General features: G+C 42.0%; 1 protein-coding gene across 1 annotated transcript in view; it reads left to right on the plus strand.

Annotated features, from left to right (window-relative positions):
• PKHD1 (PKHD1 ciliary IPT domain containing fibrocystin/polyductin) overlaps positions 1-18,863 on the plus strand; it is a 774,619-nt gene that overhangs the window by 238,411 nt on the left and 517,345 nt on the right. The window contains exon 36 of the mRNA XM_007936280.1: positions 14,487-14,699. Coding sequence (XP_007934471.1) covers positions 14,487-14,699 — 213 coding nt within the window. The remainder of the gene's footprint in view (positions 1-14,486; positions 14,700-18,863) is intronic.

Below are 18,863 nucleotides of genomic sequence, written 5' to 3' on the forward strand. Positions count from 1 at the left end.
GGGAATGCTCCTTGGGAGTCAGAATGGCACCTACTTTGGTCATGTTGTCAGGAGGAACCATTCCTGGAGAAGGATTTCATGCGTGGTAAAGTGGAGGGTCAATGAAGGAAGGGGAAGGCCCTCACCGAGATGGACTGACACAGTGGCTACAACAATGGCTTCAGCTGTAGTAAGGATCATGGGGCTGGCACAGGACTAGGTTGTGTTTTGTTCTGCTGTACCTAGGGTCGCTATGAGTTGGAGACAACTTGATAGTACCTAACAACAACAATGACCTGTTGGAAGCAGGGATTGTGTTTTTTACATCTTTATATCAGCATCTACAAGAGGTCTGCAAAATAACAGATCATTAGTAAATCTAGGTTGAACAAATAAATGAATTAATCTGTAATTCCAGCCTGGCAGTTCTCAACCTGTTTTAGATGATAGCAGATGTCACAAGCATATGGACACATAGAGTAATCAATTTCTTTATAGTAGTGGTTCTCAAAGTGTGGCCCCCTATTAGCAGCATCAGTGTTACCTGGGACCTTCATAGAAATGCATATTCTTGGAACTTACACCTAACCTACTCTGAGTGTGGGGCATAGCAATCTACGTTTTAAGCCCTTCAGGTGATTCTGAGGCAGTTTGAGAATCATTGACCTAAAACAGTCAAGGGAACCACATAGGACTGTCAGGACTAGATGCCAGTTCACCTAGTCTAGCTACTCTTTTCCCAAAGGCTGTGCGACCCTTTGCAATGAACAGTGGAATTTGGCTGGCCACATTAAATCTGCTTATCCTGTGCATGGCATTTTTAATTGGATGTGGTCCCTCACCCTGTCAGAGAAATCTGAGCTGATGAAAAGCTTCTCTCAACTGCTATTGTTTTGAAACTCTGAGTGGTGATTCTATTTCAGATTTTTTCCTCCCCCTCTACATTGTCATTTGACTGCAGTAGTAGACCAGTGAAGGAATTAATATGTGGTATCCATTCTGGGGAGGTATCTGATGCTTTTCCTGCATCCTGAGAGCATTTTTGCAAACACTTTCTAGTTCATATTTTCTTTTTTTAAATCAGGCAGAGACATTACAATTAAACTACCGTTAAAGTGATTCTGGCAAGTATTGCAATAAGCATGTTTTTTAATTAAAGGAAGAACAGGGGGCTGCATAAGCAGCACCAGCTAAAGGGGAAAATTCCATCCAGTATCTGTTTTAATTGAAACAAACAAACAAATAATGGCAACAACAAAAAATGGGAAAAGCAGCAGCAGCAGCAGCAGCCTGTGCCTGTGTGTGCATGGCTCCGTCGCAGGTTGCAGGTTTAGGTGTTCTGTGCTTGATTAATTAGTATCCAGGCAGAGAGTCCATTCTCTTTGCCCCCAATCCTTAAAGCCTGATTTATGCCTCATGTCCCCCATGAATATGTGAGGACTCAGGCATCTATTTCTTGAGCTGCTGGTGGATAGGATTATGGAGCGTGGACTGAGCTCTTGGGGACTCTCGTTTGCCAGCCAAATTGATTTTCCGCCTCTCTGGCTGGGGACAAGCCCACCTCGAAGGCTTCCCAGGCTCTGCTCCAGTGGATCAGGCACAAGTCTAATCCAGATCTTGCCAACAAAGGAAGCTATGTGCATCCCCATCACCACGCAGGCTTCGGGCTGCAGCTGCCATCCTTACATGCCACTCTTCCCTCCCTCACCTCCTCCAGGCCTCTGCCCCCACAGCAGCACAGGCAGTAGGTACAGCAGTGTACTCCACATGTGCCCAGATCATGCAGCCAGCCCATGTCCAGGCGGAGCAGTATCCCTGAATGGATGATCACCTACAATTCTCCAGGGAAAAGGAGCCCAAAGGCTCCCTACACTATCCATTAGACTATTTAACAACTGAAAAGTAGGAAGATAGAGGCTGCTAAATTTTAAAAGGAATTATTTAGGGTTGACACAGAAGTTGAATAGAGATTATCAGTGGAGATAAGTAAATTGGATAATTTACATCTTAAAATTTAGATAGTTCAAGCTTTGGGTAAATGAATTAATCCGGATTGGTGACATAGATTGATCATATTAATTTGAGTCCTTGGATCCCTCCTTGGGCCTTGCCACCATCTATCTCTGGCTTTCCCTCCACCTAAAAATGGAGTCATTATCTCTGAGTTCATTTTATCAGCTGTCATTCACATCCTAACATGAAATGTGGCTCTGCTCTTTTCTTTTTCCCTGATCCTACCAACAATCACATTAACAGTTTGACACCACCAAGTACAACCTTCACAGTTCTTAAAGCTCTTCCTGGAGGCTGTGTTTCCATAATGTTCTGATTTTTCTTTTAATTCTCATAATTCTTTGACCCACTCTCAAGAATCTTCCTATTTCCTTTTCTTATTCTAGTTTTTAAATATTGATGTTTTAAAGTTTCCCCCCACCTCCCAGAATTTCTCTTCTATTCTCATTACATGTCTTCCATGGGAAACCTCATTTACTTTCATAACTTCAATTCCCAGTCATTCAGTAAATATTGAGTGAGCACTTGTCGCATTCCCTAAGTACCAGATAGTGTTCTAAACACAGGTGCTACATCAGTGACCAAAATATACAACAATGTCTGGTCTTGAGAAGTTTGCTTATATAAGTAAGCAAGTTATATTGTTTGTTAGATTTACTTAATACTATGGAGAAAAAAATAAGACACTCTGGTGGCACAGTGCTTAAGGCATTTGACTGCTAACCAGAAGGTTGGCAGTTCAAACCCACCAGCCACTCTATGGAAGAAAGACTGGAGAATGTACTTCAGTAAAGATTTACCACTTGGAAACCCAGTGGGGGTTCCTATGAGTCGGAATCAACTTGATGGCAGTGGATGTGTTTTGTGTGTGTGTGTGTGTGTGTGTGCCTAAGGTATTTGGCTGATAACCAGAAGGCTGCAGTTCAAACCTGCTAGCCACTCCTCAGAAGGAAGGTTGGGCAATCTACTTCTGTAGTGATACTGCCTTGGAAACCCAAGAAGAGGTCACTATGAGTCAGATCCAACTCAATGGCAATGAGTTTGGTTGTTTTTTGTGTGTGTATGTGTAGAAAAATGCAGCAAGAAATGTCAATGGGGGTACTGGTTTGTGGGGAGATTTGTACACACTAAGTTCAAAAGCCATGAGGCAGGGAGAGCAAGAAGAAGGTCTATGTGGCAGCAGCATTGAGAGCAAGGGGAAAGTAGAGGGAGATTGGGCCATAGAGGACCAACTCCTACAGGGTCTAGTAGGCTTTTGCTTTGAGTGTGCTGGGAGTCATTGGGAACTCTGAGCTGAGAGGTAATATGATCTGGTTTACACTGAAAAAAAAAAATCACACTGACTGCTGTTTTGAGAATAGACATTGAGGTGAGGGGCAGGACCAGAAGCAGGAAGCTGAGTTCAAAGGGTGTTACAATAATCCTGGGGTGAGATGACAGTGACTAAGACCCCTTAGACAGATATAGTAGTGATGAGAAGGGGCTGGATTAGGGGGATATTTTGAAGGTAGAATGCACAAAAGTTTATGAAGGATTGGTTGTTGAGTGAGAAAGAGTGAAAGTTGACTCTGGTTTTTCGACTGAGTGCTTGCAAGGATGGTATTGCGATTTATAGAGATGAGAAGGATTGTGGGGGGGATCTGTGGAGCAACATGAGGAGTTCATATTTTGGACATGTTAAGTTGAGAAGCGTATGGAAACCCCAAGTAGGGATGTTATGTAGGCAGTTGGATATATGACTCTGGAGTTGAGGACCAAGGTTTTAAATTTAGTAGTCATTAGGCATTAGCATATGATGGTGTTTAAAACTATAAGACAAAATGAAACAACCAAAGTGTTACATGTAGACTGATAAGAAAAATGGTCCCAGGAGTGAGTCTTGGGACACTCTAAGTGTCAGAGGTTAGGATGATGATGAAGAATCAGCAGAGGAGCCCGGATAGGAGAATCCTGGGAGGTAGCAGGAAACCAGGAGAGTATAGCGCTAGGGAAGGAAGGGGAAAAAGGAGTTTCAAGAAGGAAGGAGGTACCTAGTGTGTCCAATGATTCTAGCCACTCAGGGAAAGTGAGGACTGAGAATTGAGCCTTGGATTCAGCAATATGGTGGCCATTTGTGATCTTGGCAGGAACAGTTTTGATGGAGAGGTAACTGAAGATAACAGGCATAGCCAGATTTTTTGAAGAATCTTACTGTATGGTAAAATATTTTTTTCTGTAAGGGAGAAAATAGCTGGAACTTTGTATTTGTTTTTCTTAAAACACATACACACACACAAATAATAACAATTTTGTGGTTATTACAGAGCATGGCTAATTGCAGGGTTAGCCAAAAGCAGGTTTTGATGTTCTTTGCTAACATTAGCTAGCTTCTAAAAGTATCTTTTACTTCCCTTTCCAAGAAATAAAAGAGATGGTTAATGGGAAGAAGTGATTACATGTGAAGTTGTGTTCATTTGTTTATTTTAGAGAGGATATAACAATAATGATGGTTGATTGATTTTTATAAGGTTATCCAAGGTCACTTGTTGGAAATACTCAGCTTTCATGAACAATTATAACAAGCAATTTCAGGGTCACAGCCAAAGGCATCCCACTATTTCAGCTTTCAAAAATGGGGTCAAGCTCTATAAAGTAGAGAAATAGAGTCTTCTTTCTTCCCTCCCATTCTCAAGTAACTCTCCTTTAAAGTAGCCCACTGTATATTTATGTTAAGCTAATAAAGTGTGAGGATGAAAATCTTAAGGCCTTGGCACAGAGCTAGATTAAATACAAACTTCATATCCTTTCACACAGAGCAGCATATACTTTGGTTATCTCTTGTAATTTTATCAGGCAGAAATAGCTGTGCTTCTCATCATATGCGATTCCTCATTTACCTAGATTTCCCTATGTATACTACCGATAAAGTGAGGTAGGAATGCTTTTTAGCAGGGAATAACAATTATTATATTAATTAATTAGTTCTGTTTTAATACTCTTGCCAACACAAAGCATCCATTTTCTTGGGCTTTTCTCTCTTCATTAGTATCATTATTCATTCCTGTCAGTGAATGATGTTTATAGATTTCTACAAATTTGCTTCTGTGTCTTTAATATTTTGTTTGGAAATGCAAGGGACAAAACCCAGGTTTTTGTTTTTATCCACTAATCCTTGTAGTCTGCCCCAAATCCTTTTTGGAATGAGACAAGGTATATATATATATATATATCTACATTAACAAAATTAAAATAAATCATATATAAACAAGCCATAGGCAAATTGCTTATGTTAACACATGTTTTTCCTTAAATGTAAGTATGAAAACAATTCTGATTAATGAAAAGCTACCTAGGAGGGTTTGGAGAAATGGATAGGATATGAGCTTTTCTGTCAGATGGTCCTGGGTTCTAAGCTGCTGCCTGCTGTAAGGTAGAAGAGATGATTCTTTCAGACCATACCATGTTCTGGGAAATAAGGAGTGCTAGGTCAAGCCTTTCACTAATGGGCTTGTTTTGAAGATCATTTCAGACAGCATATCTCAAGGTTTTGGCACATAGTAAAAAATAAAAACAAAAACAAAAAAACAAAAACAAAAACAAAACAGTTTGCTGCCAGGTCAATTCCAACTCATGGTGACCCCATGTGTTTGTTACAAAGTAGAACTGCTCCATAGGGTTTTCTTGGCTTTAATCTTTGCCAGTCCTTTTTTCTGCAAAGCTGCTGTGTGGGTTTGAATGCCGACCCTTTAGTAGTGGAGCACAAAGTATTTGTGGCACCAGGGCATTTAGTAGATGGTTAATAAATGTTAAAACCATCAAGTCACTTCTAACTCATGGCAACCTCATGTGTGTCAGAGTAGAACTGTGTTCCATAAGGTTTTCAGTGGCTGATTTTTCAGAAATAGATCACCTTGCTTTCCCTGACTGTGCATGTAGTAGCTTCCCAAGACAAATTCCAAGTTCAGTACACCACATTTCAGGAAAACTCGAGCTTATGTTTTTATCATTGTCAGATGCATATCTGACTGCATTTTTTAAAAAAAGAACTTTTCATTGTGATTTGGGTAAAGGTTTACAGAGCAAATTAATTAGTTTTCCATTCAAAAATTCATACACATTTTGCTTCATGCTATTGATTGAAATGCCCATAATGTAGTATCACTCATTCTACTTCTTCCCTTTTATCCTATCCTTTCCTCTCTTCTGAACTTTGTCCTTGTGCAAATGCTGCCCTTTTGATCTTGAATGGTTGATTATTCTAAGAAGCGCATACCTTCCTAGTGTTACTTTATACCTTATAGACCTGTCTATTACTTGGCTTTTCATAAGGTTTTCCCTGGCCAATTCTTTGAGAAATGGATGGCCTCTTCCTTCTTTCTAGTCTGTCTCAATCTGTTAGCTGGGCTGATACCTGTGCACCATGTGCATCCCGCTGGGTTTGAAACACCAGTGGCTCAGCCTCAAAACTCACATCAACACGTCACCATGGTAGGACACACCAACAGACAAGTTTGTCTCCCTGTTGGAAACCTCTCCTACCACCCTTACCTGGGTCCCTGTGGCTGACTCCTCCTCTGTCCCTGTTCCTGGGCCTTTTAATCCCCTTTCTCCCGCTCTCCCGCCCTGCTGCTTTGGGCATGCCTGGGTTTCCTCTCCTCACCTGGATCCCTGCGGCTCACTCCCATTGGATTATGTCTCAATATAAAGAAAAAAAAAAATCCTCACAACTGGACCAGTGAGCAGCATCACAATTAATGGAGAGAAGATTGAGATTGTCAAATAATTCATGTTGCTTGGTTCTACAATCAATGCCAATGGAAGCAGCAGTCAGGACATTAGATGATGTGTAGCACTGGGAAGGTCAACAGCGAAGGAATTGTTTCAAGTGCTGAGGAGCAAGGATGTCTCATTGAGGACTAAGGTGCGCCTGACACAAGCCATGATATTTCTTATCACTTCATAAGCATGTGAGAGCTGGACAGTGAATAAGGAAGACCGAAGAAGAGTTGATGCTTTTGAGTTGTGGTGCTGGCGAAGAATGCTGAAAGTACCATGGACTGCTAAAAGATCTGTTCTGGAGGAAGGGCATCCGAAATGCTCCTTGGAAGTGAGAATGGCCAGACTTCGTCTCACCTACTTTGGTCATGTTGTAAGAAGGGACCATTCCCTAGAGAAGGATGTCATGCTTGGTAGGGTGGAGGGTCGATGAAGGAGGGGAAGGCTTTCAAGAGATGGATTGACATGGTGGCTGTGATGATGGGCTCAAGTACAGCAGAGATCATGGATCTGGTATGGGATCAGGCAGTGTTTTGTTCTGCTGCATGGGGTCACTATGAGTTGGAAATGACTCGAAGGCACCTAACAACAACAACAACAACAATTGTTTGGCTGAAAATTGAGCCATGGGTGAATTCAGTTCCAGGCCTGAAGGGTGACTGTGGTGCAGTAAATTAGTAAATTACATGGTATGGCTTTTCTGGCCATAGTCTTTGAAACTCTCACTTTGCCGTGAACAATCGAGTAGCTGATTGTTATCCACCTGCTATATTTCTGTTGGAGCAGCATTAAACAGTTTTCAGGGAAGTTCACTCTCTCTCAGGTGTGTAGAATTCTGATGTTGGGATTGGTTAGTTTTGCCATTCTGCCAGGCTCAATATGAGCCCTCCTAGAGGCAGAAGGAGTCTCTCTGACTGCCTGCTGAGAGAGACATGCTTGCTGAGAGAGAGATTTGAGAGAGATGCACTGCTAGAGAGAGAGACATGAGAGAGATATACTGCTGAGAGAGAGATGTACTACTGAGAAAAACTGAGAGAGACAGCTGGCTAAGAGACACAGCAGACTAAGAGAGACTGAGCGCATTCCTGAACTTGAATTGTAGGCTGTTGCTTCCCTAATAAACCCCATAATCTGTGAGTTCTGTCTGGCCACCACAGTGAATTTTCGAACCCAGCAGAGAGGTGGTGGGTGCTGTGGGAGGAACAGTTGGTGACAAGGTTAGTAAGAGGGTTGGAGGGTGGTTGAATGTCTGGCCTCATAAGAACAGGTCTTGGGCTGCTGATGGTGATTCTCTCTTCCTATTGTGTAGTTAGAGGAAGTCTGAAGATGCTGTCTCCTTGCTCCTTTAGCAGTTGGTGTCTGAAGCCATGGGTAGTGGTTCCAGACACATGAATGCATGGGATTTTGTAAAGAAAGAAGGAAGGGGCCTGGGAAGTGAAACTTTAGATTCTTAGATGGGTACTTTAATTGGTGTTACCTATTAAAGGAGATAATTGATCCAGAGGCTAGGGCTTTTGGCTACACCCAGCCAAAGGCCCAAGGACATATACATAGAATGGGAAGATGGTGAAGGGATGAAACTGGAATGTCTTAAAAAGGATTATGTGTTTTGAATTATGTGTTTATCTAAATGTACTGTGTTGTTGTTGTTATGTGCCGTGGAGTTGGACGGACTCGTAGCAACCCCTCCTTGGGTTTCCGAGGTGGTATCACTACGCAGTATCACTATGGAAGTAGATTGCCCAACTTTCCTTCTGAGGAGTGGCTGGTGGGTTTGAACCGCCAACCTTATGGTTAGCAGTCAAGTGCCTTAGGCACTATGCTACCAGAGCTCCTGAATGCACTATGGATTATCCATATCCTATAATCATTCCTAACATGTAAGTAGGTGAGAGATATGGATACTGGGATCTTCTCTTACCTACTTACATGTTAGGAATGATTATGTTGTTGTTATGTGCCGTCGAGTCGGACCCGACTCATAGCGACCCCTCCTTGGGTTTCTGAGGCAGTATCACTACGGAAGTAGACTGCCCCATCTTCCTTCCGAGGAGTGGCTGGTGGGTTTTATAGGGTATGGATAACCGAGAGTGGAAGTCTGCCTTCAGCCAATACATGATTGGATATGTTAAAAGGGGAAATAGAATTTGCCCAGAAGAAACACAGGCTTTTGTTTCAAACAAAAGTATAGGGGGCTTGGGTAGAAAACCTGAGCCCCACCCAGAAACTACTGAGTGAGGAAATTTGCATTTGAAAAGACCTCCCCTAGAACTACTGAGAAAACAGAAGATTTGCATTTAAAGAAAGGACCAGAAGAGAAAAAAACCTACCATTTGGCTTTTTTTTTTTTTTTTTTTTAATTTTAAGCAAGCAGTTAGGCATTGGGTGCATTGAGGCAGGAAAGTCATGGCCCATGAGAGAAACCCCTTCCAGGACTGGAAGTTAAAGCCAGTGAGTAGTAGGCTTGTATGCTGCTAATTTGTGACCACCTGGGTCCACTTGAAGAGTGGAGATGTGGGAAGTGCAGCAATGAAGAAATGGGCTGAGTTTGGTACTCTTTGACCTAGGCCACAGAGGCTAGGAATGAGAGGAAGGGCTGGTTGGTCTGAAGCCCAAGGAGTTGTGAGCTTATGGGCATTGAAATAGTCCTTGAGAATTGATGATAAGAGAGAAGGTGCTGGCTGGTCTGAAATGAAGGGAAGAGTGTGACTCCCAAACTTGGCAGCTGGTACCTATGACCTAGCTGGGATTGCTAGGGCTGAGGTCATCAGAACCCAACCAAATGGAAAGGAAAATGTTTGACACTGAGCTGGTGTCAAGTTCCTGCAATTTCATGGCTTGAGCTGGGTTGGACTTTGCTTATTTACAGATGCAGATGCCCAAAGTTCCCAAGCAGAGCAGAAGATTCTCCAGAGAGAAAGAAACATGCTTTTCTCCTCAGAGCACTGGTTTGATGGAGATGGGCAAATTAGAAATTGGCTATCTTAAAAATAGGGAAATAAAGGCATGAAGTGGCTGGCTTACTGCTTTCATGGTTGTGGTTATTTGCAAACTGATGGTGAAGGGGATGTTAATTTTTGAAGCCTAAAAGCAATAATGGCTAGAAAAGCCAGGGGATGGCCTGGGGTGTATTAAATTACATGGTATGGGTTTTCTAGCCATAGTCTTTGTAACTTCCACTTTGCCATGAACAACTGAGTAGCTGATTGTTAAAGTTATCCACCTGGTGTATTTCTGTTGGACCAGCACAAAACAATCTTCTTGGAAGTTCACTCTCTCTCAGGTGTGTAGAATTCTGATGGGATTGGTTAGTTTCTGCCAGTCTCAAAATGAACCCTCCTAGAGGCAGCAGGAGGAGCTCTGGTAGCTTAGTGCCTAAGGCACTTGACTGCTAACCAGAAGGCTGGCAGTTCAAACCCACCAGCCACTCCTCGGAAGGAGGATGGGGCAGTCTACTTCTGTAGTGATACTGCCTCAGAAACCCAAGGAGGGGTTGCTATGAGTCAGGTCTGACTTGACGACAAAACAACAACAACAGAGGCAACAGGAGTCTCTCTGACTTCCAGCTGAGAGAGATGTGCTGCTGGAGAGAGAAACGTGAGAAAGATGCATTGCTGAAGAGAGATATGTGAGAGAGACTGCTGAGAGAGAGCTAGCCAGCTGAGAGAGACTGAGAGAGTTGGCTGGCTGAGAGACACAGTGGGCTGAGAGAGACAGCGGGCTGAGAGAGACTGAGCATGTTCCTGAACTTGAATTATAGCCTGTTGCTTCCCTAATAAACCCCATAATCTGTGAGTTCTGTGTGGTCACTACAGTGAATTATTAAACCCAGCAGAGAGGTGGTGGGTGCTGTGGGAGGAACGGTTGGTGCCAAGGTTAGTAAGAATGTTGGAGGGTGGCAGCATGTCTGGCCTCAGGAGAACAGGCCTTGGGCTGCTGATGGTGATTCTCTCTTCCTCTTATGTAGTTAAAGGGGTTCTACCAGTCTCTGCCCAACCACCAAGTCTGGTCTTTAAGATTTTGATTTTTGTTCCACATATTTCTCCCACTCTATGCAGGACCTTCTAATGTGATCCCTTTCAGAATGATCAGGTGTGGTAGCCAGGCACCATCTAGTTCTTCTGGTTTCAGGGTCATGGAGGCTGAGGTTTGTGTGGTCCATTAGTCCTTTGGATTATTTGGTCCCATGTGTCTTTGAATTTTTTTCAGTCTTCTTTGTTCTGGACATAGAGAGATCAGTAGTTGCACTTTAGATGACCACTCATAAGCTTTTTAGACCTCAGTTACTACCTGCCAAAGTTGGATATAGAACATTTTCTTTCTGGATTATGTTGTGCCAATTGACTTTAATGTCCCCTAAGCTATGGTCCTGAGCCCCCCAGCCCAGTGACTTATTCCTTCAAGTGTTTGCTGACTGAATTTTTAAAGGAATAGTTGTCAAAGTATTCTAGAGCTGGAAGGTGCCTCAATGAACATGCCGTTCTACTCTCCACTTTATGAATGAGACCATCAGTAGGCTCTAAGTAGGACAGATTTCAGACCAGGGTAACCTGAAGTCCAGACTTTTTACGGCATTTAATGAGGATCAGTCATAGGTCAATAGCAGAGTCAGGGGAGGGAACTTGTCTCCACTGCTTGCTCATCGGGTCAGTTCAGATTCCTGAGTATTTATAATGAGGGAATCTTGCCATGCAAATCCATGGTTCATGAGTTGAAGGTAATTACCTGGGACACAAATATTATGTAGCTGTGAGTGAAAAAGATTAACAAAACAAAACAAAAAAAAACCAGTATAGTTAGTCCTGCAGTACAGGTCACTTTTCTTACTTCTTGTTCACAGCAGGATTGATGACTATTATTGCATTTCTGTGTATACTGACAATGGAGGGGAAGATTAAAGTAAAAAAATATATATATATCACTAGTGGGCCATTGAATGCCTGGTAAATAGTGTGGTGCTACTCTGGCATTAAGTCTATAAATTACCAAAGGATGGTTCTTTCACTTCTTGCATAGTTTACCTTTGAGTATGATGTATATGCCATGTTTCAGAAGAAAAGTCAGGATTAGCAACAGTGAGATGTTAGAATTAAATGGTCTCGTAGTGCTGACGCAATGGAGCAACCAGAGAAATTGATAGTGGAAATGATGAGGATGAGTCTGAGATAGCAGCATTCACGTTTGCATTGAATGCACAATAGATGTCAAACTCTATGCCTCGGATTTACAAACATGATTTCCCTAAGTTACTGTAATTCTTTGAGGGAGGCGCTCTTACCATCCACATTTTACAAATAGAGAAACTGGATAGCCAGGTAGGGTGTGTCTAAATTGTGACTGAAAGGAAAAAAACAAAGCACAAACCTATGGCTATCAAGTCCTTTCTGACTCACGGTGACCCCAAATGATACAGAGTAGAACTGCTCCATAGACTTTTCTTGCTATAAGAAGCAGATTGCCAGGCCTTTCTTCTGTGGCACCATTGAGTGGGTTTGAACTACTAACTTTTAGGTTAGAAGTGAAGCACAGACCATTTAAGTAAACATCCTATGGTTGATATTGATGGTGTATGGTTTGGGCTTTAGGATCAAAGACTGAAGAGTTTGATGAAAAGGGCTGAAGAAAGCTGAAGAGAAATTTTAGAACAGGTCAGGGAAAAAGTGGCCTCCAAATCTGACTATTGGGTCAAACATTTATTGATCATTATCTCTGTACTAAGATGGAGGCAAGCAAAAATGACTGAAGGGCTTTTAGCCTTTTTCTTCTCTCTTCTCATTCCTTAAGAACACATTTAACTACTTTCAGTTGTGATTTCTGGAAGGTAACAACAATCCAACTTGATAATTTGGCACATTGGATTTAGGATTACATTTAGTAGGCTAAGAGTTTTTGATCTCTACTGCCCCTCACCAAGACAGTAGAACTGTTTCTGGAGCCATTTCTGATGTTTTGCTTTCTCCACATCCTTTGTCTACTTTCTGATCACTGAGACAACATCTGGGTTTATAGATTAAGTGTAATAGCAACTTCCTCTCTGAGAAAATGTGTGTGTGTTTGTGTGTGTAGGAAACTCAGGTATTTAAACCAGATTAGAGTAATACCCATGTATTAAACCAAAACATCAATGATACGGACCTTGAGCTAACCTAAACTGGGACCTGGTCTGAGAACTGTACTCTTTAGGCTTTTTCGGAATCCTGATGTCTCTGTTATAAAGTCACAACTCTGAGAATTTTGCTGTAGGGTGGAAGGTCTAGCCTGGTGCTTTTGTAAACCACTTATGTTCTTGTTGTTATGTGCCGTCGAGTCAAACCCGACTCATAGCGACCCCTCCTTGGGTTTCCGAGGCAGTATCACTACGGAAGTAGGATTGCCCAACCTTCCTTCCGAGGAGTGGCTGGTGGGTTTGAACCGCCAGCCGTCTGGTTAGCAGGCAAGTGTCTTAGCCACTATGCTAAACCACTTATAGGAAGGAGAAAATTGAGACTTGCTTATCCAGGTAAAGTGTTTATTTATCTGAGATGCTTTGATTATTCTGGTGTTATTGAGAAAATCTTTGTGAAATGTAAATTTCTAAATCTTTTTGAATAAAGGTGTTATAAAGAGGAAAATATTTTCTTACTATATCATTTACTCTCATTATTTAAAAATAATTTTTTGATATAATATTCCTGTTACAGAAAAATTGGACTTTAGTGCAAAATAGTATCTATATCATTTCAGGTTATTTGGTTACAATAAACAGAAAACAACTTTCCTTGAAAAAAAGGAAACTTATTGGAGAGGCATTGGGTAGCTTACAGAAGCAACAGGAAGTCCAATAAACCAGGCATAGAAATACACTTCTCTACTTTAAAGGGGGGTGCTGGTGGGTGTTTCAGAAGCAGGAACTTTTCCTAGATTCATGATGACACCGCGGGAATTAATGAGATCTAAGCCTTTTCAATCTTTTGCTCCAGTTTTCCATCTGGAGCCTGGGTGTGTGACCCAGACTATGGTAGCACAAGGCCCCTGTATTGACAGTCTCACTCAGCTGTGTTCAGTGGAGCAAAGCAATTCTTCAAGGTAATTAGGGTCTATTATTTAAAGAAGTTCAATGGATGCTGGTCAACTCAACTGCTACAAATGCCATGATGTTAGCCCATCATTACACCACCTTTTGTCATAATTCTTACAATTTTGCTACATTTTCTTCTATCCCTATTTATTGCATAATCGCTTCCTAGATTTTTTTCCCTACTTAATTTTATAAGCATTTTTCTCTGTTGCTGAATGGTAAACATAGAAGCCTTCACATCTCTTATTCCACATTCTATTTTATGTCCTTATCAGAGAAGAATAAAAGTTGAATTTATTTGACTGTGAAGTCCAAGGGAAAGAGAACACATAGTCCGACTACATTTTGGTGTGTTGTGTTTGGGGGACTAATATATATGATTTCTGAGCAAAAGAGGATTTCCTTGTAATGTTCCTTTTATTATCATCAGGAACACTTTGGGAAGGAAGGCATGTTGTGAGAGTACCCATACTTGGTAGCTAACCAAAGCTTACTCAATAATAGAGTGCTTCTATTTCTATGTGTCTGATCTACCCTATAGTGCTTTTCGAAGAAAGGCCAAGATAAAATGCGTTTAAATCCCAGCAGAAGTATAAAATGAAGAGCATTTCAGTAGACTTTGGACCTTTCAGGAGGTGAGCTCATCCTCTCAGAGACTGACAATCTTCCTTTTGATTATTAGGAGGCAAGCTGCTTTTCATGGATCCAGGACCCATTGAGCTCAGGGCCCATTCCATCCTTGTGTCTGACGGTGGAGAGCTCCGCATTGGATCTGAGGACAAACCCTTCCAAGGCAAAGCTTGGATCAAACTCTATGGGAGTGCCCACTCTACCCCCTTCTTTCCATATGGAGTCAAGTTCCTAGCTGTGAGGAATGGAACTCTTTCCCTACATGGTGAGTGAGGCAGTTTGATCAGAGGAAATCAGTTAGAGCTGTGTCTCGACAGTGTGGGAGCAATGACAAAAAACTACAAAGCAATTAAAAACCTGCTTGGCTATTAGATTCTGAAGCAAAAAAGGTCATCTCTGGTAGCATAGTGGCTAAGGCACTTGACTGGTAACCAGAAGGCTGGCAGTTCAAACTCACCAGCCACTCCTTGGAAGGAAGATGGGGCAATCACTTCCATAATGATACTGCCTCGGAAACCCAAGAAGGGGTCGCTATGAGTCGGGGCCGACTTGATGGCACATAACAACAACAACAAAAGAGCTCAGGCAATATTTTCTTCAATAAGAAATATTAATTATTCTGATTCCTGTCACAGAGTATACTCTGGTTCTCATTTATTTACTCCCCTTCCTGTAAGAAGATTATGCACCATCCTTCCCAGCTAAACAAAAGGTAGGTGGTTTGAACTCACCACTTGCTCTGTGGGAGAAAGATGTGGCAGTCTACTTCTATAAAGATTTACAACCTTGGAAATCCTATGGGGCAGTTTTAGTCTGTCCTATAGGGTCACTGCCATAGTGCTTGAGGCATTTGACTGCTAACCAGAAGGCTGGTGGTTCAAACCCACCAGCCACTCCTCAGAAGGAAGATTGGGCAATCTACTTCCATAGAGATATTGCCTTGGAAACCCAAGGCTATGAGTTGGATCCATCTTGACGCCAGTGAGTTTGGTATGGTTTGGTTTATAGGGTCACTCTGAGGTGGAATCAACTTGGCAATGACAGTTTTTTTCTGTGCACAACCATGTGAAATCCAGTGCCTCACTGTAGATGGAGCTCACTTCCCTGCCCTAATGGAGAGTGGGCTTAGCCATGGACTTGCTTTGGTCAATGGAAGGTGAGCAGAAATGATATAATCCATGTTCAAGCAGAAGTTTTAAGAGCTGTTGTGATGTTTTGGCTGTTTTGTTCATTCCCTTGTCCTTGAGAAGAGCCTTCCCCAGGTAGGGGCAGCTCCTTCAATTTGGGAGCCTCAATGAAGACAACTTGGAGTAGCTGACCTACTGCTGTCAAGCATGTGAGTGAGGAATAAACCGTCATTGTCACAATCCACTGAGATTTGTGTTTGTTGTTGCAGCATAAATTAGTGAAAGCTGGCTATACGATTACTTAGTAGACACTGATGTTTCTGACATATTGTAGCCTGACATCACAGACCAGACACCTTCCTTTTATTGTTGCTGTTTTTCCCTCTGTGAACAGGGTTTAGTGACAGTTCTGCTTCACTCATTCACAGATGGGCTAGGTGCCTGTGGATTCTTGGGAGGTGATAAGGATTAGGCTACAGTGTTTCTGCTCAACTCTACTGCCTTCTGTTCATCTAAGCCCACTTTGCATTTTTTCCTTCAGATTCAGGAAATTACCAGGATAACCCTAGTCATAACTGGAAATGGGGCAGGATAATCTTTAGTCACAACTAGAAGATAGAAGTTTAAAATGCTTTAAATATGTCTTTCAGTGAATACTTCTGTTTTGGTTACATAGCATGAAGCAAACACAGGTCAAAACTATGAGCTCCAGATAGTGGTCCAGTCTCCAGAAAACATGACATCATCTTCAGTGGTGTTTCTACATTGGCATAACAAAATAAAAACCCACCAAATGCAAACCAAATCCATTGCTGTTGAGCTGATTTAGACTCATAGTGACCCTATAGAACAGAGTAGAACTGCCACATGGGAATCAGTTGTCAGCTAAGTGCTTTGACGATTGCACCACTAATTATGGACATGTACTTTTGCCGAGAAGCCTACTATTTCCCTCTGTCCAGGTTTTATTAAAATCTATTTGTCTACTAAAATTACTGTGAGAGAAAGTATTGAGGTAATTAACACAGAATTTTCTTTTTGTTCCTTGCCCCATTTTTAATCAAGCATTTATTAAGCAATGAGTGTGGGCAAGGCAATGTGCTAGACACTGAGACACGTCAGTAATACCACTTTCCCCAGTTCTCCCTCCTACCTCATCACTGAGGATCACTTGTAAATTTAAACCTATAAATACCTGGAACAGAAATTCCAATTACTTAGAATATTGACTTTTACATTCTACTTCTGAGTAGGTCTTTTTCTCTCCTATTTTTATCTTCAAGGACTTCTGTTGATCTTGTATCCCAGGATCCTTGAGGGACTTATGTCTATTCCTATTTTAGCCATGATCTTCAAGTGTTTGGTCTAGTCCAACTGCCACTGAGGCCATGAACCCAAGAAGCTGCTGTTTTTCACTGCAAACTGCTGGAGGACAATAAGAGGTCATAGATCAGTGATTAAACCAGCCCATAGACCATCTGAAGGGACCAGAGGATTAACATGGATCCTCTGATATGAGAACCACTGTATTATCTGTGGAGTCCCTGAGTGGTATAGGGTTGACAGATTGCCCCTCTGGTATGGTAGTATATCACAGTTAAAATCATTATGTAATTTCACTGGCCTTTTCCCAGGGCCAAACGTGGGCTTGGTGACACTGAGACATTAGGGAAAAATAATTTTCTTTTGCTGTCAAGTATGCAAAACTGTGAATGACTTGATTCACTGCTTTGCACCTACTCTACAAAGTCCCTAATGACCCAACATTCACAGAATAAGGTCATGAGGAGATTCACCAGAAGACTTAAAACTCTTTTAGCGAAATTTTAAAATTCCGATTTCTGGGCCTTCCCTTTAGAGTCTGATTCAGTTGTCCTGAAGCGGGGCCCAGGAAGGAGCATTTCAGCGGACCCCTCAGGTGATATGATTCTGGTAGTCTGTAGACTACACTTGGAGACTATTTTGGTGGATAATAATTTTGGAATCAGAAATCAGTCCAGTCCTACCACTACACTATAAGCTGTGACCCTGGGCAAATTAATCTCTGTAAAATCAGGAAAAATCAGCCCCCACCTCAGAGACTTACTATGGTGAAGTGCCACACAGTAAACAGTAAGTATTCATTATTGCTATTTTGATGACATTTTCTTTTCTTCCACGGAGCCCTGATGGTTCAACGGTTAGAGCACATGGCTACTAACTGAAAGGAGTGTGGCAGTATGCATCTGTAAAGGTTTACAGCCTTGGAAACCCTGTGGGGCAGTTCTACTCTGGTCTGTTGGGTAATTATGAATCAGAATTAACTCCACCACAGTAGGAAATACTTTTTCTCAAACACATTGAGTACTCAGAACTAATTAGCTCATATTTCAGTATTTGGTATGGGATCAGCTTTACCTAGTGATTTCTTGTTAGTAATTTTCTTCTCCATCTTCTTTCATGAGAGCAAGAGAACATTTCCAGGCATCCTCTGCTCTGTTCCCATCACCTTTTGATTTTAACCTCTTTTAATACAACTGCTTTGTAGCAGTGAATAACTGCTATGGTTGGGCGTGGTAACCACCCCAGTAAAACCTTCTTGGAAACTATGCATGAACACCAGTGTAGCCAGAAGCAGAGCACTGCACAGCAAGTGAGGCTTGTTGCATGCTTTTTATTCCTAACATGCAGCAGTGAGAAGACTGACGGATTCTAATTTAACTCTGTTGTTGTTGTTGTTATGTGCCGTCGAGTCGGCCCCGACTTATAGCAACCCCTCCTTAGGTTTCCGAGGCAGTATCACTACGGAAGTAGGATTGCCCAACCTTCTAGCTCGAGCTATATAGAATCACACAAATGGCTCTGTACGTCAGTAATACCACTTTCCCCAGTTCTCCCTCCTACCTCATTCTTCATTGTTGCTCCTTGTAACCCTTCTACTGCAGCTGATTTTTATCATAGATTAAAATCACTAAGCAAACAGCCTTTGCTGCTTAGCTGTCACAAGGAAAGATGGGGTTGAAAGCACTTTTCATGTCTTTCTTTATTGTAGGAAAACTCTCACATATGTGTACACTCACAAACACAGACACAAACTCACACATACATCCCTACACCTACACCTATATGTACACACACCCCATCTGGCGCTGCTTTCTGTCTGTTCTGGTGAGGGGAGGGATAGGGGATGCTGTGATTCTTTGGTGGAGTTCAGATTGCTTAGTAAATTCTGTCAGCTGCTCGCTTTGATATGTTAATGTGACAAAGGGTTGCAGGATTCCTCCAGAGTGGCCATCTAGGGGGTTAGGGTTGTTGTTGTTGTT

This window comes from Orycteropus afer, unplaced genomic scaffold (assembly GCF_000298275.1).
Source record: "Orycteropus afer afer isolate SDZICR_OR568_19922 unplaced genomic scaffold, OryAfe1.0 scaffold00034, whole genome shotgun sequence".
NCBI classification, from domain to species: domain Eukaryota; kingdom Metazoa; phylum Chordata; class Mammalia; order Tubulidentata; family Orycteropodidae; genus Orycteropus; species Orycteropus afer.